The sequence below is a fragment of the Crotalus tigris genome, unplaced genomic scaffold, assembly GCF_016545835.1.
Source record: "Crotalus tigris isolate CLP2741 ecotype Arizona unplaced genomic scaffold, ASM1654583v1 scf7180000017741.1442986301:2390832, whole genome shotgun sequence".
Taxonomy (NCBI): Eukaryota; Metazoa; Chordata; class Lepidosauria; order Squamata; family Viperidae; genus Crotalus; species Crotalus tigris.
This window is the reverse complement of record NW_024096608.1, coordinates 251767-273844: the sequence shown is the minus strand read 5'-3', so window position 1 is coordinate 273844 and position 22078 is coordinate 251767. Positions and strand designations below refer to the sequence as shown.

The window sequence follows — 22078 nt, the reverse complement described above, 5'->3', positions numbered from 1 at the left end:
CCCCACCCTGCCATTCACACAAGGCAGAATTGATGCCTTCGCCATGGCTCCTGCACCAGACAGACCTTCTCCATGTCTGGTTTTGAGGAAGCCTGGCAGCTGGCATGCATGAAGCACCAAGACAGTTTCTCTCGATTATCATGTATTTAAGCTGAAAAATCTCCTGCTTGGGTTCTCTCAATGGGGACGGTGGAATCTGCCCAAGGCCTTTTGTGGGTACTGGTGGCTTTGTGTGAGGAGAGTGCCACTGACCAGGCCCTACCACCTCAATCCAGGCAGAGAAGCAGCCTCAGGCCCTGACTGGGAGGAAGGGGAGCCCTCCCCCCCCCCGCTGTAGGGCCAGTCTAGTGCTACACCTCTCCCATGGCAATGCTGAGATGCATCCTCCCTGTTGCACACTCAGCAAGAATTGCAAAAGGCAGCAGGCAGGGATGTCCTGCTAACTGGTTCCTTATGTCCAGGTCAGAGACTCACTTGATGGTCCAAGAACTGGAGCCAAATACCAAGTATGAGTTTGCCGTTCGGCTCCATGTGGATCAGCTCTCCAGCCCATGGAGTCCAGTGGTTTACCACACCACCCTCCCAGAAGGTGAGGAGGTTGCTGCTGCCTGGCGCTCATTGACTGGGAATCCACTCTTGCACACAGAGGAGCCTCTCAGACTCCACCAGAGAGGTCTCTGGAGCTCCAAAGGCTTCATTGACAGCCTATCTGTCCCCACAGCCCCAGAGGGTCCACCTGTAGAAGTGAAGGCGACAATGATTGAGGAAGATACAGCCTTGGTCTCCTGGAAGCCACCAGCTGGCATTGGAACCCTTGTCTCCCGATACACCATTCTGTATGCCTCCAGGAAAGCTTGGATCGCAGGCGAGTGGCAAGTCCTTCATCGGGAAGGTGAGTGGGAGCCTGCAGACTCTGGGTGCCAAGATTGGGGCCTTCACACTTTCCCCCAACCTTATGGCTGCTACTTGTCAACACAACCTGGAGGTGGCAGCCGTAGACTGCTGGGCTGATGGCTTCAAGTGATGATCTGGAGCACAAGAAAAACCTTGGTATTCGGTTGCCAGGCTCTTCTTTTAGAAGTCAGGCTGTGATAATAAGGGTGATTTTGCTGCCACTCCATAACATGATGACTTCTTGGCCAGTCGTAGATCTCACAGGGATCCTGCACAGTGAAGAATCTCAGAAAGAATCTCAGGAGCAGAAACAGGCTGAAGGGTTGTGCCAGGCAACCTGCAGTTTGGCACTGGTTATCCAAGGAAACGGAAATGGTTGGCATGTCATCTTCTCTCCTTCTTCCCTACAGGAACAATAACCATGGCTTTATTAGAGAACCTCAGGGTGGGAAGTGTCTACCTCATCAAAATTGCTGCATCCAACGAAGCGGGCGAAGGGCCTTTTTCTAGCGCATTGGAACTCGTGGTCCTGCCAAAGGAGCCCTCAGAGGCAAACCAAAGACCGAAACGCCTGGATTCCTCAGAGGCCGACACAAGTGAGCCCCTGGTCCAGCCTGCATGTATCACACAGTTGCTCTGCTCCATCCTCTTTCTCCTAGAAGGGGCAACTTGGCATATTGTGGGATGGGCTTCCTTGCTCATTGCTGTCCCACCAAGATCCCTGGGATAGAAGTACCTGTTTCCTTTTTGCAGCTCATTCTGGCTCTTACCAGTTGGACCAGAAGTCAATGACGGGCATAATTGCAGGTGTCTCCATAGCCCTGGTATGCATCTTAGTCTGCATTCTTGTCCTGATCTACCATGGCAAAGTGAGGTAAATTTGTTGTATGTGTGTGAATGTGACTAAGTGAGTGAAAAGCTGGGTGGGAGGTATGAGTGCCAATGTTGGGTATGTGTGAGTGCATCATAATCTGTGTAGCGAATCCTCACTGGGATGTGTGCAAAGTGATGGTAGAACCTCAGGTTTGAATCGCCTAACCTCAGCCCTAGGGACACAGCCAGAGAAACCAAGTGGCCCCTGTTCAAGTTCTTGCTTTGCTGCCCCATTCTTACCACCAACGTAGGCTGCTGTGCACCTTTTCTGTCTCTTAGCATCTTCCCACCATTAACTTGTACGTTCCCAAGGAGTGGTGGATAGAGAAGACAGAGATTATAGGAGGAGTTGCAATATCAGGAGGAAATCTTTCTTGTTTCTTTCTGCCCCTCCCCCATTGTCCATTGCCTGCTCAGGGCTTCCACTGCCCTCTTCATTCAGAATGGGGTAGCTGTGACTAGAGCTTACCAAGCGGTCAACTTTCAGCTAGAAAATCAGGTTAACTCCTGGTTTCCTCTTGCCCAGGAAAGCAACCCCTTTCAAAAGCAGCCAGCCCAGCCCTGATCCACTCCCTTGCAGCGGTAGCCATTCTTCTACGCGGAACCGTGAGGGAGCCAAAACTCTGCAAAGCCTGGCAGAAAATGAGCGATCACTCTTGCCCAGGATTGCAGGGGGCAGCTTTCTGGATACCAAGGTACAAAGGATACATTTGTTTGCTTTTCTGGCTCAGCTGCAATTCTTGAGAAGGCTTATAGCAAAACAACTAGCTAATCTCATTGCCGAATGAAAGGGTGGAAGATGTAGGGGAGATCTCATGGGACAGGGCATTGCAAGGTTTGGAGGCTCAAGCCTTTGACCTTGACCATGAAGGAGGAGACCATTCTGGTGGATCTTAAAAGGGAGTGAGAAGGTTGCATCAAGAGGGGTCCTGGATCTAAATTCCCCAGGGCTATGAAGGAAAGGAAAGAAATAAAAACTGGGCCCTGAGCAGGAGTTTGCACCAGTCATTGTGACTTTCTAGCCTAGCTCTGTATGCAGCACGTTTTATTCGTGTATGGTTGCAAATAGTAATACCCTTCCATATGGGACATCCTGTCCAATCTTCCCAGTTTTCTAAGATCTTGGGGAGGGGTCCTCATGCGGGACAGGCTGCCAGGTTGACAGGCTGCTAAAGCTAATATGTGACCTCTTTTGCCTTTGGCTCTGTCCTAACTTGTGCTGTGTTTTCCAAGTTTGGTGGTTTACCTGCATTTTTAAATAATGGCAGCAACAAGTGGGATAGATATCCCAAAAAGGCAATTAGGTGACCCCTTGGCCTCCCAGAAGGACTGTGGCTCGTCTGGGGGAGAGTTCTTAGGGTCTTTTTGTCTTCTGGCAGAAATGCAGGTCCATTCACAAAGGGGGTTGGCAAATGGGCTTTGTCCACTGCATGCTTACCCAGGAGTAAGTCCCACGACATTCAACAGGGATTGTGCCAGTGGGTGTCCAGCAATGTGTCTTCTGACCACGGTTGACCCTTGGGGAATGGACCTGGGAGCCAGTCTGTGGGCAGGCCGGCCTTGGGCCCTTTTCCTTTTCCCCAGGGTAATGGAAGACTCTCCTCCCCTTCAGGGTGGAACTGACCTTATTATAAACCGCTTTGGTCCAGTCACGAAGAAGAGCACCCAGAGGAAACAGCTCTTCCTCCATGGCTCTCGGAAGGAGAAAGCAGAGGAGGTGAGACTACAGCCCCACTGACCAGAACAGAAGAAGGCCCACCTCCTCGGGAGATTGTGGCCTCTGTTGTGGTGCTGGGCCCCCTACTCTTTGCTGACTCCTCCCCTGCTGCAACATGCTAAATGCTTGGAAAAGGGGGGCTTCTCCTGCATGTCCTTCTCTCCAGCGGTGGCAGCCAAACAAAAACACTGTCCTTGCAGAGGGGACCATGTTTCAGATCTCACCTCCCTGTGAATTTAGCTAATACCCTGGGCACTCCCCCCTCCCTCAGCCTGGCAATATCCTGATAAGACATCCACTGTGAGATTGCAGTTAGGCTGCACCTGTGCATGAAGCTTGTGCTCTTGGATTGCTTACCAAGCGATGGGGCTGCCCTCGGAGGCATCCTGCGTGCCCAACAGGCTTTTCCAGAGCAAAGGGACCTTTAAGGCACCTCGGCTTGTGCCGGGAGGGGCCGGAGGGTCCTTCACCAGCTGGCATCCTGGGGCTTTCAGGACCCACAGCAAATGCTGCCAGTGCATCCTTGTTTGATTTCTCCTGCTCCTTTGGAGAAATCATTTTCCATTCAGATCCTCAGTCCCAGATGCTGGTAATGTGCAAGGACCAGTCACTGTGCTCAGCAAGATCAGTTGCTGCATCATCATCATCATTATTATTATTGTTAGATAGGGTTTCCTGCCTGAGCAGGGGGTTGGACTAGATGATCTCCAAGATCCCTTCCAACTTTATTACTATTATTATTATTATTATTCCCAAGAAGGCTACTTGCTAAGTGAGGAAGGTTCCATTCAGAAAGCTCAATTGCAGGGTGAGTGGCCCACCTTCAGTGGGAGCTGCATCAAACGTCCAGCTTTTGTTCTTCCTACAGGCCCCGAGGCAGCTGGCTGCAGCAGCCTTCCTGTACCAGTCAGGGGCAGCCATGCTCATTGGTCAAGAGCAGCAGCCAAGTGCCCAAGTGATCTGCAGCCTGGGAACCGACACAGAGCATTCAGCCAACAGCCAAGGCAGCCACGAGACTGGGGATTCGGGAAGGTTCTCCCACGAGTCCAATGAGGAGCTGCATCCCCCTCCTGCCTTTGGGGCTGCAGATTCCTTCCCAGGCAGCGACTCACACCTGACAGCCAGATGTCCTGTTCCTAGGCCTCTGCAGGTGCCGCTGGCTGGCAGTGGCAATGAGTCATCTTGCGGGGAACAATGAACTGGGAGGCCAAGCTTTCCGTGGGATGCCCAAGGACTAGCAGGCAACCCGTGTTTCTTTGTATTTTCCTTCCCTAGTGAATGTCCAGTGTGCAAAAATGTGAAAGGAGAGCAGGGCGGCTCTCCTCTCTGTCACTGGAGCAAAGGTGACCCCTTTGCTTGGATATCTACCTCAGCTTGCCAGAGCAGATGCCAAAGGAAGCAACCACACTACCTCACTGTCTGGAAGCATTGCTCGTGGCTGCATGACTGGTGATGGTTTCCTGGCAGCCCCAAGTCCTTTCCCTGAATGTATGGATAGCGAGCGTGTGTCCCTGTGAGCCAAGGAGTTGTGCTGGGAAGCATAGGGGGTTGCCCCACTGGCCTCTGGAGGAGCAATCTCCAAAAGAGGGCCACTTCAGGGGCCAGCGGGGCAGAGGCTGCAGGCAGCCCTGGGGCCCTCCAGGGGCCACCCCAGTCTCAGGGTCCCACCTGCCTTGTCAGTGCCTTCTGGGGTCCACAGTGGGGAGACAGGGAGGCTTTCCACCTGTGCTGTGTTCCCTTGGCCAGATGATTCCCCCAAGTGTCCTGGTGATAATGGTGCCTTCCATTAGATCAGTGGTTCTCAACCTTTCTAATGCCGCGACCCCATAATACAGTTCCCCATGTTGTGGTGACCCCCAACCACTTATATATCACCAGGTGCCAGGGGCGTGGCCAAAGAAAAGGGGAAAAAATGGCAGACAGCCTTGTTTGGCGACCCCCGTGAAATGGTCATTCGACCCCAAATGGGGTCTCGACCCACAGGTTGAGAACCACTGCATTAGATAGTTTTGAACTCACTGCTTGCCTTATGAAGTTTCTCTGGAGGCCAGAACGAGGCCTTACATGTGCTCTGCAGGTCAGCTTGGGGTCCCCCATTTGTTTTCCTGGCTGGTCCTGAGCATCAGAACCCATAAGCCTGGGACAAGAGCCCCTCTCCCCTTTTTGTTCCCACACAGCTCCTGTTTTATACTACCTCCTTTTAAAGTTATTATAGTGTTATTGTTTTCCTGTGCTCAGGGTGCAGTTTATTTCTTTTAAACTGTCTTGTGTGTTGTAAGGCAAACTGACAGGGTATCTCATGTTTTGTTTTGTTCTGAAGTTAATGAGCGAGCGAGTGAATGAGATGATTAGCAAAAGATAGAGGTATTCACCAAAATTGTAAGCTGACTGGTACAGTTCCCTTCTGTTTCCATTCAGAAAAGGGTTGGCCAAACATCTCAGATGGGACTCCCAGATGGGTCTCTTGCAGGTGACAGGAAATGTCCATTTAGGACACGAGGCTGGTTGTGGATCTGAATGGTGGTGGGTTTAGTGAGAGGACCGACGGCCTCCTTCCCAGCTCTCCCTGCCGCACTGTGGGGCTAACGAGCTGGCCTGTGGCCTTGTAAGAGCCCAGAGGCTGCCGTGTCGGCTGAGAGCTCAGGCCAGGCCAACATTGTCTTTACCACCACTTTTTGGATGCAAAGGCTTTAAAGAAAATAATGATCTTGTACCAAAGAATGCTCTGTGGAAAGAAAGCTGCATATTTACCCCAAAAGATAGTTGAAATAGTTAAAACTGCAGCATCAAATAATTTTAATGCCTAAGTAGATATGAACCCAAAGGAGCCGAGAACCAAATGGAGATTAGGAGTGGACTACGTGGTTTTACAATGTGACCTTTAGTATTGTTGCTGCCAGAACTCTTTTATAAAAGTTGAAGTAAGACCCTCTTCAGCTCCAAAGACTTCAAGTGTAATTTTGTTTTCCTTCAGCAGTTCTATTAACAGAAAGAATATTTCTGAATGTTCATTTATACTGATTGAAGAAAAGGAAACTCATTTGCCAAAGATGGATTGAGAGGCCTTGTTTGGTCAAAGCTGAGCCTGCCACACCACCAAAGGATGTCTACTCGGGTGGGCAGCTTGCTGAGTTTTGTAGCAATACATTCCAAGGGCCGCTGTGCTGAGGGGGGGGGGCTTCTGCAAATACTTATTTGACATTTGATATTGACATTTTTGGACCTCTTCTGGGGATAGTGAGGCAGTGCCGGGGCATTCTAGTTTTGGCAGTTGGCAGCTGAAGGAATGCCCCTCCCTTGAGCCCTTTGGAAGAGCCCTCGGGATGGAGGAGCCTGCCCTCACTCAGAGGTGGGGGCGGAACAGAGGAATCCTGGTCCAGGAAGGTGCCCTGATGGCCTCCTTGGGTGTTTCTGCTTCTCCTATAGAGGGTCCTTTTCTCCCAAGTTGCCAGAATGCCAGCTCAAGAGAGGGAGAGGGATTTGCAAGTTGGAAATAGTTTGTGTCCAAGGTTGCAGCAAATGAAGAAAACCAAAGATATTTAAGGCTATCTTGGTGTAGAGGCCTGTGCTAGGTAGGTAGGTGAGCTTTCTGTACTTTTGTTTTTTTTGCTTTGAATTGGCATTATCTTTTCAGGTGACCCCCCCATCTTTATCCAGAGAGAGGGGATGAATGATCTTTCCTTCATCTTCGGGCAAACCTGGGTTAGCGTGGGGTAGGGGTTGAGGGTGACTCTCGCCAGAAGGAACCTTTGGATGCTTCCTAGCAAAATGGCTGCTTTTCTTCCATCTTCTTTTGAATCCCCATCAGTTCCTCTGGGACATCCAAGAAAGCATTTAGAAACATGATTTGAATTCCAGCAAAAAACCTCCCCAGTGCATAGGATGAGCTTGTGCCATCAGCAACCTGGACAGGTAGAATAGTTGGTTCACGTGGAAACACCTGTAACTAGGTCCTCCATCCTGAAGGAGCAAAAAAACGCTCCTTGAGTTCTGCTTCTCCTGTAGAGGGTCCTTTTCTCCCGAGTTGCCAGAGTGCCACTTTTCCAAATATCAGTGCAGGGCATATTGTCCATGCAGTGCCAAGCAAAGAGTCAGGTCAGGTGCACAAGGTGTCTGTATATGCAGTTTGCAGGCAGTTGAATGTGACTCTTCCCCCTTCCCCAGGCAGCTGGGCGACCTCCTGACCTGTATTCAGGGACACAGCTGAGTTGTGTGGATTCAGCCACAATGACCTGCAAGCATTGTCATTTGCGAACCTCGCCAGTCATGGCAGGTTCAGCAAACCTTGTTTCCATTCGTTTGGGAGACCCTTATATCCCAGGTTTCAGGTTTAAGATGCCTGTCTTAATTTTGTTCTGAACACTGTCCTGAAAGTATTCATCTGTTTAAAAAGAGGTTTATGTTTTTCCATCTCATCCTCGGGGTGCTTCAGAACCCTAGCTGGCGTCGTCACCGCAAGATTTGCTTTGTGTAACATTTCTTTGGGCACATCTGTTTTGCTGCTGTTTTTACCCTTCTTGTTCTGAAGCACCACCCCACCCCAAAAGCAGGGCAGTGAAGCCTCAGGAAAAGGGGCTTGCACACCTTGGCTGCCTTGCCTTGATCTCAAAAATGGATGGCAACACCACCCAACTCTCACTTGCACCTTGGGGTAATTCACCGAATTCACTTTCCATCAGTTTGGAAGAGCAACTAAAACCAGAGCAGGAGGGAAATGTTGTCTCTGAAGTATCTGAAATCAATCACATCCAGGTTCAGTTGCGCATTGGAGCAAGTGTGAACCTCATTACTGGGGTGTACTTTGCTGACTCCTGACTTCTTTTGGGCAACTTGGCACATGGAACTTCCACCCTCCCCAGGTGGGAATTACCCCCTCCCCCCAGGGGAAAGCCATCTCAATCAACCCACCACCTGCTGCATCAAGCCTGGCACTTTGGTAAATGGCTGTTTAAAACACTTCCCTATATTCTTGAGGATGTGAATGAATTGCCAGTGTGGGAGTCCAGCGAGGCTTTTTGGCCGAGGGTGTTCTGGCTCCTGCCACTCTTGCTGTTTTCTTGAAGGGCCGTCAACTGCTGGCTGGCCAATGGGGGAAACGAGCTGAATTGTATTAATTTTATATTTGACTCAGGGGATCAGCTCTGTGAACTCTGTTGTGTGAGGACAGTTGGTGATGGTCTGATAATGAATGTACTTTTTAATATGTCTTTTTAAAACATTTTGCTTATGTGCTTTTTTTTTTTAAACCTTTTGATAGCATAGTGAATATTTAACTGTGTCCTTCCTCTTTCCCCTCACTTGTTCCCAGGCTTGTCCTGATGCTAGCACAAACGTCATGCCAAAAATGAGTAGAAATTTAAATGCCAAAATGTTTATGAAACTGCTGTCTTATACAGATAGATTGCACAGTTGAAATAAAAGTTTCCTGTAGTAATTGGCGGCCTGTTTCCCTTTGAGGGCTCCATTCTTCTTTTCCCAACTCTTCCGCGGCGCACATAGCGGCGGGACCCCGGGGACGGGAGGGCGCGGGAAACGAGCAATAAGGACAGAACCTACGCATCGCGGGAGGGGGGGGCACGCGCCGGGACGCCACCAACCCCCAATTCCGGCCCACTGCCGATAAGTGCCTCACTCGTAAGCAGCCTTCCGAAGCAGTGGGCGGGCAGGGGCTCTCTCGGAGTCCGCAGGCAACGGAGCGCGGGTGGGAAGCTCGAGAGATGCGGCGCTGTCCTACCGGGACCACCCCCGAGGCTCCAAGCGGCCCGGCCGGCTGAGCAGCAGCTCCTGGCAGGGGCGGCGCGAGAGGAGGGGTCCGCCCCGCCGGCGGAGGGGCCGGGCTGCGCATCGCGGTCGCCGGGTCGGTGGCTGCCTGGGTGCTGCGCCTGCCCGGCGGGGCGGGCCACCATGCTGCGCCGGCAATGTCCGCGGAACACGAGAAGGAGCCCGGCGCGGCGCTCAAGAGGCCTCGAGGTGGGTGCGGCGGCCGGGCCGGGGAGCGGGGTCGGGGGGAACGGGTGCTCCAGGAGTGGCGATACGGAGCTTGCGCTCGGCTCTTGCAGGGGTGGACGGCGGCGTGGAGGGCTTGGCGGGCGCTGGGCTGCAGCTGGGCAGCCCCGACAAGAAGCGCAAGGGCGGCGCGCAGGTAAGCCGGGGCGGCGGCCCGCTTTCCCGCCAGGCCGGGCCGGCGTTGGGGGGGCGGAAGGCGGGTGCTGGGAGACGGTGCGGGGGCCGCCCTCCCGCGGGGCTCAGGGGTCTACTCTCGCCCCCCGCAGGGCACCCCCTTCCCTGCGCCTGCCTCCGAGTACGCCCCGCCGCCCAACCCGAGCGCCGAGCACTTGATCGCTGTCAACCCCTTCGACGACAGCTACGCCGCCGCCGTCGCCTACAAGCCCGCGAGTGGCCCCTACTTCGCCGGCCCCGCGTATTCCGGCTTCGGGGGCTACAACGCCTTTAGGATGCCGCCTCATGTACTGCCCAGACTGGCGTCCCCGTACGGGGCGCCCGCCTTCCCCCTCCGCCACCGGCCGTCCCCCTTCGGCCAGAGCCCGGCAGGAGCCGCCTTCAGCAGGGCTCCAGCCGTGACCTTCGGGTCGCCAGAGAACGTGGCGGGCTTCGGCTACCAGCCCTCCTACAGCGCCAGCCAAGCCCTGACTGGGCCCGGCCTGCCCTTCCGGCCCAACCCCGGTGAAAACTTTGGTCACATACCCTCGCAGAATGCAGGCCCCATGCCTCCATCTGCCAGGCATTTGGGGCCGGGCCCCAACCCTGCCTTTGGCAGCTCCCTGACGGAGCCCAACCACTCTTATGCTCTGGGGCTGAACAGCTACAATCAGGAAAAAGCTTTCCCAAAACTGGGGGTCAGCAAGCATCAGCCTCCGCCCCAGCAGCACCACCCCACCTCGCAGGGAGCAGAGGGTCTGCTGAGCTCAGGAAGCACAGATGTAAAGGCCAGCCGGCACCAGCACCTCCCAGTGGGCACCCCAGAGGGGGTCCTGCCGAAGCACATGGAAAATCTGAACAGTGCCCATGTGAATGGGACCCCTGCTAAACCCCGCCTGCCCCATGGAGGTCCTGAGGGAAGCAGCTCAGAGAAGGGTGGTGGGGGCGATGGCGGCAGTAAAATCCTGCTGCACCCCCCCCAGCACGACCACCTGCTCTCTGAGCCAGTTTACCCATGTGGGATTTGTACCCACGAGGTGAATGATGATCAGGACGCCATCCTCTGTGAAGTCTCCTGTCAGAAATGGTTTCATCGGATCTGTACAGGCATGACGGAATCAGCATATGGCCTGCTGACCGCAGAGGCTTCGGCAGTCTGGGGCTGCGATACTTGCATGACAGACAAGGACATTCAACTGATACGCACCAGGGAGGTGGTGGGACCACCAGCCCTGAACACTGACGTCTGAACAACCCCCCCCCCCCCCGTGGTTTGTGAAACTCCATCTTTCCACACATTTTGTTATATGCCCAAGTGCATTAAGTTTTCATCAGAAGAACTTGAGGTGCTTTCTTCCTGACAGTGAGGTTTAGGCCTACAAAAGGGCTGCTTTTGTAAAACTCTTCAGTCTGCAGATGGAATGTAGTGGAGGAACCATAATGTCACACAATATATTTTCAGTACCTGCCACTATCTTAACTCTGTTTCTGCGGTTTCTCCAGTTGAAAAAAAAAAAAGCAGTTCTAGGGAACAACTGGGAAATGATTTGTATGTGAGCTGGAATTTATCTAATGAGGGTAACCCAGCTAGTATTTTTGAATTCTACTGCTATTTTTATAGTGCTTATATTTTATAGTGCTTATTTCTGATCACATTAGCATTATGTGCAGTCTCTCTCTCTCTCTCTCTCTCTCTCTCTCTCACACACACACACACACACACACACACACACACCCTGGCAGGTAATAATTGAGTGTGAGTTACCATGGCTACCAGCCATGGTAACCAGGTAACCAGGGGGTACCAGCATGATTGCGGAGTTTTATCCTGGAGATTAAGATTAGGAGAGGCAACCCCACAGAAGCTTCTTGAGAGGAATAGCAGCAACCAAATGGCCACCATCTGTGGGAGACTGGCTGCATCAGCCCAGTGGCCATTTTTTGGAAACCATCTTGAGCATTTGGAGGGGACTTGGATTCTCAGCTGCTTGCCTAAGGAAAAGTTGGTGGAAAACTGACACACCATGTCAATTCCTTTGTGCATAAGTTGGATGGGAACATTCATACTGTTTCCCTCCTTGAGGGAATCTGGTTGGCCATCCCAGGCAGTGGGGAAGTTTCCCAGGTAGCAAGCTGTGCAGATGAATCCAATTCTAATATCTCCATTTAGCAAATGGCAAGATGCCCATGACTGAAGATCAATCCAACAATAAACATGAATGAACAAATGAACACTACACTAAATATTTGTTTTCCTTTAGTTTGTCTTGGAGATAAATCAGAATGGATCTGTATCTCTGGGCTGGAAACAATTGGAGCAAAAATAATTTGGGCTACTTAAGCCAGAAGTAAGTGATGGAAGTCAACTTAGAAATCTAGTAGGTATCTCAAGAGATTTTCTTTTGTAATTGATTGTAGCTTCCATGCTCCTGGAATTTGGAGGACAAACACTCCCTCTTGTGACTAGTTCTCCCCCATTCCTGGTTCAGGTGTCTGTGTAGCTTTAAAACACCTGGCCATCTATTACCTGGTCCAAAGTAGAGTCTCAGAGCAGGCAGGAGTTTTGCTGCTGCTGCTGATTCTACAGATCTGGCCCTGTGCTGCCCCCAACACAGAAGCCACCCAAGTTGAGAGGAAAGTACACAACTTGTGAACCCCTTTCCCTTTTTCCCATCTGTCTGTGCCCTAATTATGTGTGGAATAACACTTCACACGTTTACAAATTATGGGGATGTTTAAATACCCTTAATGTGGGACTTTAGTCCTGAGTTATTTTTAAAAAATAAAATCAGTGACTTTTCATTTTATTTTTAATAGGAATTTTGCTATCCTTCATGCTTAAATGTGTACCTTGTTATATATAATAGAGCCTTGCTTGCTAGTAATGTGTAACATACATACTTGGCAATGTGTCTTTTCGGTTGAATGTGATTTAATTACTGTTTCATATTAAAACTTGTCTTATGTATGCTTACCTATACCTGTTTTGGGGATATCAGTTGAGTAATTTTTATACAATCTCAAATGCGTTCCACATTGGTGACATTTATTTTTGCAGCAACTTTTAAAATAAAGAACATGTCTGAAATAACACATGCAATAGGACTGTGACGCGTGGCAAAGTTGATGTATGTAATTCAAATTGGAATCGAGTTCCCAGACTTTGTCCGTTATTGTTCCCTTAGTACGAAATGAAATTACTATGTAATACAAATAATTTCATATCATGGTGCCTGTGTGAACTACTCTATAAAGTATAGGAATGACGTTTCTGTTTCTATGTTGATGGATGGCGAGCTGAGCGGACCTCACGCCAATGATTAAACCGGTTTTTGATGTATTTTGTCGTTCGTGGAATTTGTGTCCGCTCTGATTGCCCTCTTCTGGGAAACGGGTGCCGCAACACCGTCCGTTTCCCTTCAGCGACGGCGAACGAGCACGGGCCCGGGGCGCTTGGCCCGCGGACGGACCACTGACCTCGGCGCGCCCGAGCAGGCACACGCGGCTAGAGCGATTTCCGGCGGAAGTCGGGGAGGGACGGCGTTCCCGGCAGCCCTCGCGCCCAGCGTCCTGGCAACGGCCGCCATGCCCGTCTGGGTGCGTGACTTCAGCTGGGAGCAGACGGCTGAAACCGTGCGCCTGACCGTGCCGCTGAGGGCCGCCCGCCGCCACGGCGTCTTCTGCACCGAGCGGTACCTCAAGGTGGGCGCGGGGGGCGGCCCGGGGGGCACTGCCCGGCGGCAGACGCCATATAACCCGCTGCTGCCCGCCTCCCGCAGGTGAACGCGCCGCCGCTGCTTTTCGAAGCCGCGCTCTTCGCCCCCATCGACGCCGAGCGCAGCCGCGCCGAGATCCGGGATGGCTGCGTCATCTTCACCTTGCTCAAGAAGGAAGCGGCCCCGTGGCCGTCCCTGCGGGCGGAGGACGGTGAGGGCCGGCCTGGGCCGGGAGGCCTCCGCTGCGGGTGGGGGTCCCGCCTAAACCGTGCCCTGCAGTCCGTGAGGCCGCTTTCTCTCTCCTGCCCCGGACCTTTCCAGCCGGCGTGGCTTTTTCAGGGAACGAAGCAAAGATGCGGGAAATTCGTGAGGAAGCCGTCCGCCAAGCTCAGGAGGAGGCCCGAGCGAAAGCAGCGGCGAAATCTGCAGAGAAACGGGAACGCGGCAAACTTGCTCTGGATGCCACCATCAAGGTAAACGGCCCTCCTTCAAAGAGATAAAGCACCGCTAATGAGTGTTGTCAAAGTCCGCCTGGTTTGCCTTCCAGCCTTAGGATTCTGAGCAACCCAAGCCTCTTTGATGGTCTGTCTCTTTCCTCCTTCCTTTTCTCCCCTCTCCCCCCAATTATACCACATGTCTGAGCCATCTCTTCAGAAGTACCATTCCTCAAATAAGGGTACCTTAATTACAGGTGGAGATAATCTTCGTCCAGCGCTTTACCACACTGTTATGTCTAAGCTTTGCATCTTGTTGGCCTTGTATTGTCTTGTCTGAACCCCCATTGATTCTTTTTCTTTCTCAAACCATGGCAGCTTCATTCCCTGGCACATCTTTTGGTCTTTTTCTTATTGCAACTCTTCTTAAGTTTGGGCCAACTGGCCTTCTATTCTTTGTGCAAGAATTGAAGTCTAATTCCCCCTGTCCTATTACACTTGTCTCTCCGCTTCTGTTCATAGGTCTCAGCCTCAAAGTTTCTCTCCACTAAACTTGGGTCCTCCCTTCTTTTCTTCCTTCTCACTCACCTCTTTTCTATTGGAGTGGAGCTCTTGCTTTTCCTATCACCCATTGGATGGGTTATCAATTCTGGTGAACATCCAGTCTCCACCTACTTCACTCTTACGTGCTAGCAATGTCTACATATATGTATATGCAACTCAGAGTCATTTGTGATTGGAGCGACCCATAGGCCTATTAAAATTAATAAATAAAAGGCTAATATGACAGGCTTGTGGAAATTAGGAGGTATTATACTATCTGTAGGTGAATGAAGAATTATAATTAAAAATAGTTTAGCTGTTCATCACCATTTGCTATGAGAAATCACTTCAGATACATTTCTGAAAATCTATATTACGTTCTGATGATACTGTGGAGAAGAGATGCAGGTGCCTTTGAGTTTTATGGGACAGGCTACTCCTCTAGTTCTAAATTCTGCGTTATATTTAACTTCCCTGTGGCCTTCTGAAAACAGTGTCTCTAAAAGTAGGAATCTTAATTACCTGCCTGATAAGAAATCAATAATGAGGAAACTTGCCTCTTAACAATAAATAATTCCAGAATGAATGTCCTATAATTCAAACAGCTAGAAGAAGCAGAAAGAAAAAGAATAGAAGAGCTAAAAGAACAAGAACGGAAAAAAGCCACTGAAGAGATTGAGGTGTGGAAAAGGCAGAATAAGATGCAAAAGAAAGTATGTACTAAGTTCCAGTTGCCAGATAAAAATACAGAAGTCCCCAGAGAAATAAAAGAATGCCAGAACTTGGAATCTTTTGCTGGAAAGGGAGTGTCCACATCAGGAGCATTAACTAAAGGTATTAATGTTCTCATTATGTTACCATATGGACATTGCACTTTCTTTCATGCTTTGCTATGGCTGTTTGTATTTATTTAAAATATTTTAAAAAATATTAAAAGCCTCCCATGTTGAATTTCAGTGTACAGATTCACAACGTATAATGTGAACTAAACATAACCCTTTCAAAAAACCACAAATACTATTCAAAAGCATTTTTCAAACAACGCTGAACAATTACCGTAGTGCCTTATTTTGTCAGCCTGAGGAAAGGGTTAAAGACAAAGGCACTTGCAGGCATTCAGCCTCTGAACCCTGCTTCATGGTCTGCAGTGATATGACTTTGGGGAAAACAGACAGGGTGTGATGGTTACATATACAAAAGCATGTTTTAAACCCCAGCAATAGTAAAAGTGTGGCAAAGAATCTCAGTCTGTCTTCTCCCTAACTCACTATAGTGTTAAGAGGGAGAATGGGGAGAACCCGGCTGGCTGGGAGACGTTCAAGATTCTGTTTCTGAAGCTTATATCAATGAAATATAATCCCATTCAGATTTCTGGGATCTGCCTCAAAATACAAGTGTACACCATCAGCTCTGTATTCTTTTTTGTGTTTTTCCTCTATCTACCTTTCTATATCTGCAGACATCTGCCTTATAAATATCAGAAACAAGAGACATATCTCTGGATAGGCTCCTTTTTCTTCCTTATTGCTACTGTTAACTATGAACAGGAATATAGCATTAAACAGCTTTTGTGTTTGACTGTTACAGGTAGAAACTATGGAAATATGTTTTCAGAAAAGATAAAGGAAGATTCAGTTCCTTCTCCACGCCCTCTCGGTAGCATTATGATACATTTTACACCTCGTATTTTTCCAACAGCCCTTAGAGAATCACGGATCCCGGAGGAGGAAGAGGTAGGGGGCTTGGCTATTTTGTGCCATGGAGAGCTGGCATTCAGAGGAGTTGCAGCAAGTTATTGGAGAAGAGACGATGCTTGCTTCCTCTACTATTTTTCAGCATCAAGATTGAAAAAATAAATATTCAATGTCCTTGCACAGCAATTTGTCTTGGGCCATGCCTCATAAAACAGTGAGGAACTATAATGGCTTGGGAAGAATACGATTTTCCCAGTCAATATTCTCCTTCCTTTTTCCTGCAGATCTGGAATAAATGCTCCCCAATGTTTCATGATGCATGGCTTGAAGCCGTAGGCCCAGGGAAAGGGGATGGTCTTATTAAATACTCTGGAAAAGAAGAAATAGGACCAGGAATGGATCTTCAGTCCCACTGCATTACCTGTAGAGATCCACAGAGCCTTGGAGACTCCATATAGGAACAGTTCCAGACAAACATACAGAATGCTGGCAGGAATAGCCAACACCCTGTAGAAGGATCTTGACAGACTTGAACATTGGGCACTATCTAACAAAATGAAATTCAATGGTGAAAAAAGTAAGGTTCTACATTTAGGCAAGAAAAATCAGATGCACAGGTATAGTATAGGCGGTACCTTGCTCAATAGTAGTAACTGAGAGGGATCTCGGAGTCCTGGTGGACAACCACTTAAATATGAGCCAGCAGTGTGCTGCAGCTGCCAAAAAAGCCAACACAGTGCTGGGCTGCATTAATGGAGGGATAGAATCAAGATCACCTGAAATGTTAATACCACCTTATAATGCCTTGGTAAGGCCACACTTGGAATACTGCATCCAGTTTTGGTCACCACGATGTAAAAAAGATGTTGAGACTCTAAAAAGAGTACAGAGAAGAGCAACAAAGATGATTAGGGGACTGGAGGCTAAAGCTTATAGGGAACGGCTGCTGGAATTGGGTATGTCTAGTTTAATGAAGATAAGGACGAGGGGGGACGTGATAGCAGCGTTCCAATATCTCAGGGGCTGCCTCAAAGAAGAGGGAATCAAGCTATTCTCCAAAGTGCCTGAAGGCAGGACAAGAATCAAGGAGAGAAGCAACCTAGAACTAAGGAGAAACTTCCTGACAGAACAATTAACCAGTGGAACAACCTGCCTCCAGAAGTTGTGAATGTTCCAACACTGGAAGTTTTTAAGAAGAGACTGGACAACCATTTGTCTGAAATGGTATAGGGTTTCCTGCCTGAGCAGGTGGTTGGACTAGAAGACCTCTAAGGTCCCTTCCATCATCATCATTACTATAATTACTAGGCCTACCTAGAAGGACTGGCATCACCTTAATAGCAGTATAGTCTTGGAGACAAAATGTTAGAAAATGGGGATAATACATAACAAGTTGTACTTGAAGGAAAAATCTCAAATGCCAAAATGTGTACAATAAAGTGTAAACTCTGTTTAAGGGAAGTCAGTTATAGAGAGACATTTTATGTCTTCACTGTTCTAATTGTAGATCACAAAAATAAACATTTTAACTGCAAACTGTCATAAATTAGGGGAAATACAACATATACCAACTGTAGAGAAATGTTGTCATTTCTGTTCAGGGATTTGTTTTCTGTTAACAGAAATCACAGAAGAGGCAGCCTCTGCAAGAGCAGGATGTCAGTAGCAATAAGCTTTGCTAGTTGCATGGAAACTTTTGAGCCTCTCTGAGTAGAATCCTAGGCAGGAAGGGCTTATTTTGAAGCCATGCCTCTCTGATGGCTTACCTAGGAGCATCTAGCTGATGTGTGTGTTTGTGTGCGTTTTATTTGCAGTGGCTATGTAAACAAGCAGAGGCTCGCAGGATAATAAATGCAGATATTGCTGAGATCGAGGATTTAAAAGAAGAGGAAAAGAACCCAGAGTGGTTGAAAGACAAGGGAAAGTGAGTTTGGAATGGACTTCCTAAAGGTGGTCTCCAAAACCTGCTCTGGCTTAGAGTTGGGGGAGAAGAGGGCCAGTTTGTTGGGTTTCAATATTTGTGTTCATTAGTATGCAGCCGTCTCTCTCCTGCATTCTTCTTCCTTAAACTGAACCAGAATAGCAGCTCCTGAGTGCTTCCTTCTGTAACAGCATTTTTAAGGCAGTCGTAGTGTAACTGGGCTTTTCATTAATTATAATGAAATGTGTGTGTCATATATGCATACCAAGATAAGATGGTTAGGTTATTGTTTGTTTGATTTTAAGACTTCTCTTTCAGTTTCTTATAAACCTTACGGAATCAGCAGTGTGTGTAGTATGCTGTCAATAAGTAAAAAAATACATTTGCTGAGTCACAAAGCCTGTATATATGTTCAGCTCTTACTAAATAAGTGGGCAGTTGACATAATCAGTTTATGGTCCTTTAGTAAAGATGCCAAAGTTTTAAGCCCTGTTGGAAATGCAGGAGCTATTCATTTGTTCACATGGATCTTTTTTTTAGCAAAATGTTTGAAACTGGTAACTATCTGGCTGCCGTCAATGCTTACAACTTGGCAATTCATATTAATAATAAGATACCAATCTTATATTTGAATCGAGCTGCTTGCCACCTGAGGCTGAGAAATCTACATAAAGCAATTGAGGATTCCTCTCAGGTATTTGACCTTTATAGCCCTTTGTAGCATAGGATCACACTATCTGGGGATCCCCTTTCTTTGGTCACATCAGCCCACCCCATCAGAGCTGGCAGGGAAGGCATGGTTCCCACCTGAGATAAAATCCACTTAAATTTAGAGGGTGCCTTTTGTATCAAGGGAGCCACTTACAAAGCTTCCACTCAAGGTTGCTTTTAAAGAGGATATAGTTGTGCTCTTGAACAGATAGAAAAGACCTAAATCAGTGGTGGCGAATCTATGGCACGTGTGCCAGAGGCGGCACTCAGAGCCCTCTCTGTGGGCATGCATGCCGTCACCCCAGCCCCGCCACCCCCGTAGCCCCCCCCACCAGCAGCCCCCCCCCCCAAGGAGAGTCACCCTGGGCACAGCCTGCATGGAGCAGCGCAGCCAAGGATGTGGCAGCTGGGCAGTGGGGACAAGAATCCGCCCTCGCACCCCATCACATGCAGATGATGCTGCAGGGCGCAGACAGAGGGCGTGGCCACAACACTGCTGGGCCTCCTGGGCGATCTGTAGTGGGCCGTGGAGGCAGTGGGTGGCCCTGCAGGCAAGAGAAGCAGGGGCGGGGCAGGGGCAAGGCCGTTTTGGACACTTGGTCTCTAAACAGTTCTCCATCACTGACCTAAATGATACACTTACAATCAAAGACAGGTTAGCTCACACTCCATCTGTATATTTTATTTTGCCAGGCCTTGGATTTGCTCAGCCCTCCTGTTTCCAACAATGCCCAGGCAAGATTGAAAGCTCACCTGAGGCGTGGCACAGCATTCTGTGAATTGGAATTGTATACTGAAGGTACCTTTAGAAAGGCAAAATGCCTTTACTTTTGTGTTCCATTATATTGCTGTCATTTTCTCCTTACAAAAAGGATTATGCAGGTTTAAACGCAGTGCTTCTTGAAACCAATAGAAATGAGCTACTGTACTAAAAATATTTACCTAAAATATTTGCGTTTATGGGAAATCGAGGGGGGGGGGAAATCTTATTTTTTAGGCTCAGAACATCTGTTCCTGTCAAACTTCAAATTCTTTCCTTTTCCAAGTCCAGTCCTGCATGAATCTGTTGCCTGCTAAGCTTCATTAAGAACTTGTTCAACAGCTTTCTTGCATCAGTCTTTTATAATTTCTACTATCCTGTATCCTTTCTTCTCCTATCTCGTTAGGCTCTTCTTGTCAGTTGTATTGTTCTTGTTTAGTCTGGGAGAACAATGTACAAAAGTTCCATATGGCGTATGCCAAAAGATATTAATCACAGTAGCTATTTTTCAAAAACCATCACCACCAATATAGCTTGGCACATTCACATTCTTCATTGTTATTTGTGAAGTGTGATTTGGGATTCTAGCTTATGATTTTGCAATCATTTATAAAATGCTAATTGTGGAGATGGGGTTGGTGTTTTGTATTTAGATTAAATTACTTGCATTTTACTAAACTTCACATATCCTACTGATTTCCTATATTAACAGGCCGGGAAGCCCTGGTACTCGGTGTCTGAGGAGTTGTGTTTTGGACCCTGATCCTCTAGGCTTACCTAGGTGTAAAGCTATTTTGTGGGAGGCTGTTAATGCTATTACATAAATGTACATTATCTGTAGGACATGGTATGTGGCTTCAGAGACAAATTATGGGTGCTAATTATTACTCTAGGCCTTCAAGATTATCTCGCTGCTCTCAAGATTGAGCCTACGAATAAAAATATAGAACAGGATGTGGAGAAGATTCGGCGCATAATTCAAGGCAATGAGTAGAAAAATTCTCCTGGCAAGTTTAGAAGGTTTATTTTGTACTGGATGTCCTCCTCCTCCTCCTCCTCCTCCTCCTCCTCCTCCTCGGCTGGAGCCTCGCTCGCAGAGCAGAAGGGCTGGAAGACGCTCCGTAAGGGGGAGGGGGGGATGCTCCTGTGCCCAATAAAGTCGCCGCTGCTTCCTTCGTCTCTCCAGCTTCTCCCTGGCGGGGCGCGCGGGAGGTGGGTGGCGACTACACCGGCGAGCGGTCGGCACCCGTGTTGATCCCGTTGTGCTGCGGCGGCCCGGCGGCGGCCAGGCGGGCGGTGAAAGCGCTCTCTCGCGGGCAGAAGCGGCAAGGCGCCGTGGCCGAGATGGGCCGCAGGGCGCCGTACTCGCTCGCGGTGGTCTTGTAGAGGAGCGGTACCGCCGCGCTCAAGCGCGTGCCCGTCAGCAGCGACCGCGCGTCCGTCAGGCACGTGAAGACCGGGTTGGCACCGGGGGCGCGCAGCGCCCTGTCTCCCCCGGCGGCCATCTAACCCGGCGGCGGCCTTTGCGGCGAGCTCCCACCCGCGTCGCCAGGGCAACGGCCGGGCCCCGCCCTTTGTTGATGCGCGGGTCCGCCCGCCCTCGGCCGCGCTCCCCCCTGGGGCGTGTAGTCCCGCAGCGGCCAGCCTGCCGCAGCGCCGGGCGGAGGAGGACTACGCTTCCCGGCGGACGCCTCGCGGGAGGCGCAGGCGCAGCGGAGTCGCCTTTCCGGTCCCTGGTTGTTGTTCTGGAGAAGCGGGGGAGGCGGCCGGTTGCTGCGCCGCTCCACCAGGTAGGTCGGTCGCATCCCCTGAGTGGCTCGGACCCCGCGTCTTCCTAGCCGGCATGCCCCGCCAAGCGCGGGTGGTGCTCTTTTCGCACAGGGAGGGCTGGCGGGGCGGAGCACCGCTGCTGACCACCGAGGGCCGCCCCGGGCCCGAAGCTGAGCCGGCTTGGGGAGGGGAGGGGAGGGGGCGGCCTCCCTGATCCGACCCTTGCATCCCTCCGGTCCGCGTTCCCTCCCGCAGCGGGGGTCTCGGCCCGGGTTAGGCGGCCGAAGAGGACGAGGCGGAGATCTCGGCCGGAAGGCCGCCCAGTTTCTGTTCCTGGCAGCGAAAGAAGCCCGGGAGCTGAAGAGCGTCTCGTCTCGTTTTCTTTCCAGCTCCTTGAAAATGTCAGAAATTTCCAGCGACAGCGATTCGTCCTGCGGCTGGACGGTCATCAACCATGAGGTACCGGGCAGACTTCGGGGCCGGGGCTGCCTTTCCGTGCTTGGCTTCGGGGGCGTCTCGGAGGAGAGCGCGCCGGGCCCTCTGGCGAGGCGCCCCTCGGGCCAAGCAGGCCAGGAGAGCTCCGTTCGGGGAGCGGACGGTTGCAGCAGAACTTCACAGGGAGAGTCGGTTCCTCCTGCTCGTGTGTGGCTGGCTGGACCTCTTCAAACTTCCCATGGCTTAAAGACAGCCGGATTTTTCCCACCGTGTCTCTCTCCGCCCCACCTGCTTCCATGAGGTCTGTTGAAGCGGAAGATGAGCACCGAGAGGCTGCCAGTCGAACTGGGGGGCCTCGCGCTAAAGAAGGGCCCTTTGCCTTTCGGGCCCTGATCTTTCTGGAAAGGTGCTTGAGCACAGCTGACCTGGAAGCAACCCCATCACAGCAAGA

The 22078-nt window shown here is 50.2% G+C and overlaps 5 protein-coding genes across 14 annotated transcripts in view; 4 read left to right on the top strand and 1 right to left on the bottom strand.

Moving 5' to 3' along the window:
- PRTG (protogenin) overlaps nucleotides 1–5717 on the top strand; it is a 37728-nt gene extending 32011 nt beyond the window's left edge. For all 5 annotated transcript variants that reach the window (XM_039339935.1, XM_039339936.1, XM_039339937.1 and 2 more), the window contains 7 exons: nucleotides 462–589; nucleotides 722–892; nucleotides 1305–1490; nucleotides 1648–1768; nucleotides 2294–2462; nucleotides 3380–3484; nucleotides 4353–5717. In XM_039339935.1, coding sequence (XP_039195869.1) covers nucleotides 462–589; nucleotides 722–892; nucleotides 1305–1490; nucleotides 1648–1768; nucleotides 2294–2462; nucleotides 3380–3484; nucleotides 4353–4682 — 1210 coding nt within the window. In that variant the 3' untranslated portion in view covers nucleotides 4683–5717. The remainder of the gene's footprint in view (nucleotides 1–461; nucleotides 590–721; nucleotides 893–1304; nucleotides 1491–1647; nucleotides 1769–2293; nucleotides 2463–3379; nucleotides 3485–4352) is intronic.
- A 143-nt stretch (nucleotides 5718–5860) lies between these two features.
- Nucleotides 5861–12983, top strand: PYGO1 (pygopus family PHD finger 1). Its single transcript, XM_039339950.1, has 3 exons — nucleotides 5861–9454; nucleotides 9544–9626; nucleotides 9757–12983. Exons 1-3 carry the CDS (start codon nucleotides 9403–9405, stop codon nucleotides 10891–10893), a joined length of 1272 nt encoding a protein of 423 aa, XP_039195884.1. The 5' UTR covers nucleotides 5861–9402; the 3' UTR covers nucleotides 10894–12983.
- Nucleotides 12984–13108: 125 nt separating this feature from the next.
- DNAAF4 (dynein axonemal assembly factor 4) lies at nucleotides 13109–20601 on the top strand. 2 transcript variants are annotated; one of them, XM_039339952.1, is made up of 9 exons: nucleotides 13109–13345; nucleotides 13423–13570; nucleotides 13699–13832; nucleotides 14942–15170; nucleotides 15924–16069; nucleotides 17845–17954; nucleotides 18492–18645; nucleotides 19356–19461; nucleotides 20316–20601. In XM_039339952.1, the coding sequence occupies exons 1-9, from the start codon at nucleotides 13229–13231 to the stop codon at nucleotides 20414–20416; spliced, it is 1245 nt and encodes a 414-aa protein (XP_039195886.1). In that variant the 5' UTR covers nucleotides 13109–13228; the 3' UTR covers nucleotides 20417–20601. The 2 variants fall into 2 exon arrangements, with proteins under 2 accessions (XP_039195886.1, XP_039195885.1); XM_039339951.1 differs by having other exon boundaries at nucleotides 13681–13832.
- Nucleotides 20364–22078, top strand: part of CCPG1 (cell cycle progression 1) — an 11378-nt gene continuing 9663 nt past the window's right edge. For 4 of the 5 annotated variants that reach the window (XM_039339945.1, XM_039339944.1, XM_039339943.1 and 1 more), the window contains exons 1-2: nucleotides 21148–21212; nucleotides 21582–21651. In XM_039339945.1, coding sequence (XP_039195879.1) covers nucleotides 21592–21651 — 60 coding nt within the window. In that variant the 5' untranslated portion in view covers nucleotides 21148–21212; nucleotides 21582–21591. Of the gene's footprint in view, nucleotides 20430–21147; nucleotides 21213–21581; nucleotides 21652–22078 lie in introns of those variants that run through there. The other variant, XM_039339941.1, reaches the window with a different exon arrangement.
- Nucleotides 20615–20959, bottom strand: CUNH15orf65 (chromosome unknown C15orf65 homolog). The gene has a single exon (XM_039339953.1). It carries the CDS (start codon nucleotides 20925–20927, stop codon nucleotides 20646–20648), a length of 282 nt encoding a protein of 93 aa, XP_039195887.1. The 5' UTR covers nucleotides 20928–20959; the 3' UTR covers nucleotides 20615–20645.

Coding starts and splice junctions, on each gene's coding strand:
- PYGO1 (XM_039339950.1), top strand. CDS start 9,403: ATGTCCGCGGAACACGAGAAGGAGCCCGGCGCGGCGCTCAAGAGGCCT. Junction 9,455..9,543: donor GGCGCTCAAGAGGCCTCGAG/GTGGGTGCGGCG, acceptor CGGCTCTTGCAG/GGGTGGACGGCGGCGTGGAG. Junction 9,627..9,756: donor AGCGCAAGGGCGGCGCGCAG/GTAAGCCGGGGC, acceptor CGCCCCCCGCAG/GGCACCCCCTTCCCTGCGCC.
- DNAAF4 (XM_039339951.1), top strand. CDS start 13,229: ATGCCCGTCTGGGTGCGTGACTTCAGCTGGGAGCAGACGGCTGAAACC. Junction 13,571..13,680: donor GTCCCTGCGGGCGGAGGACG/GTGAGGGCCGGC, acceptor GGACCTTTCCAG/CCGGCGTGGCTTTTTCAGGG. Junction 18,646..19,355: donor CAATTGAGGATTCCTCTCAG/GTATTTGACCTT, acceptor TTATTTTGCCAG/GCCTTGGATTTGCTCAGCCC.
- CUNH15orf65 (XM_039339953.1), bottom strand. CDS start 20,927: ATGGCCGCCGGGGGAGACAGGGCGCTGCGCGCCCCCGGTGCCAACCCG.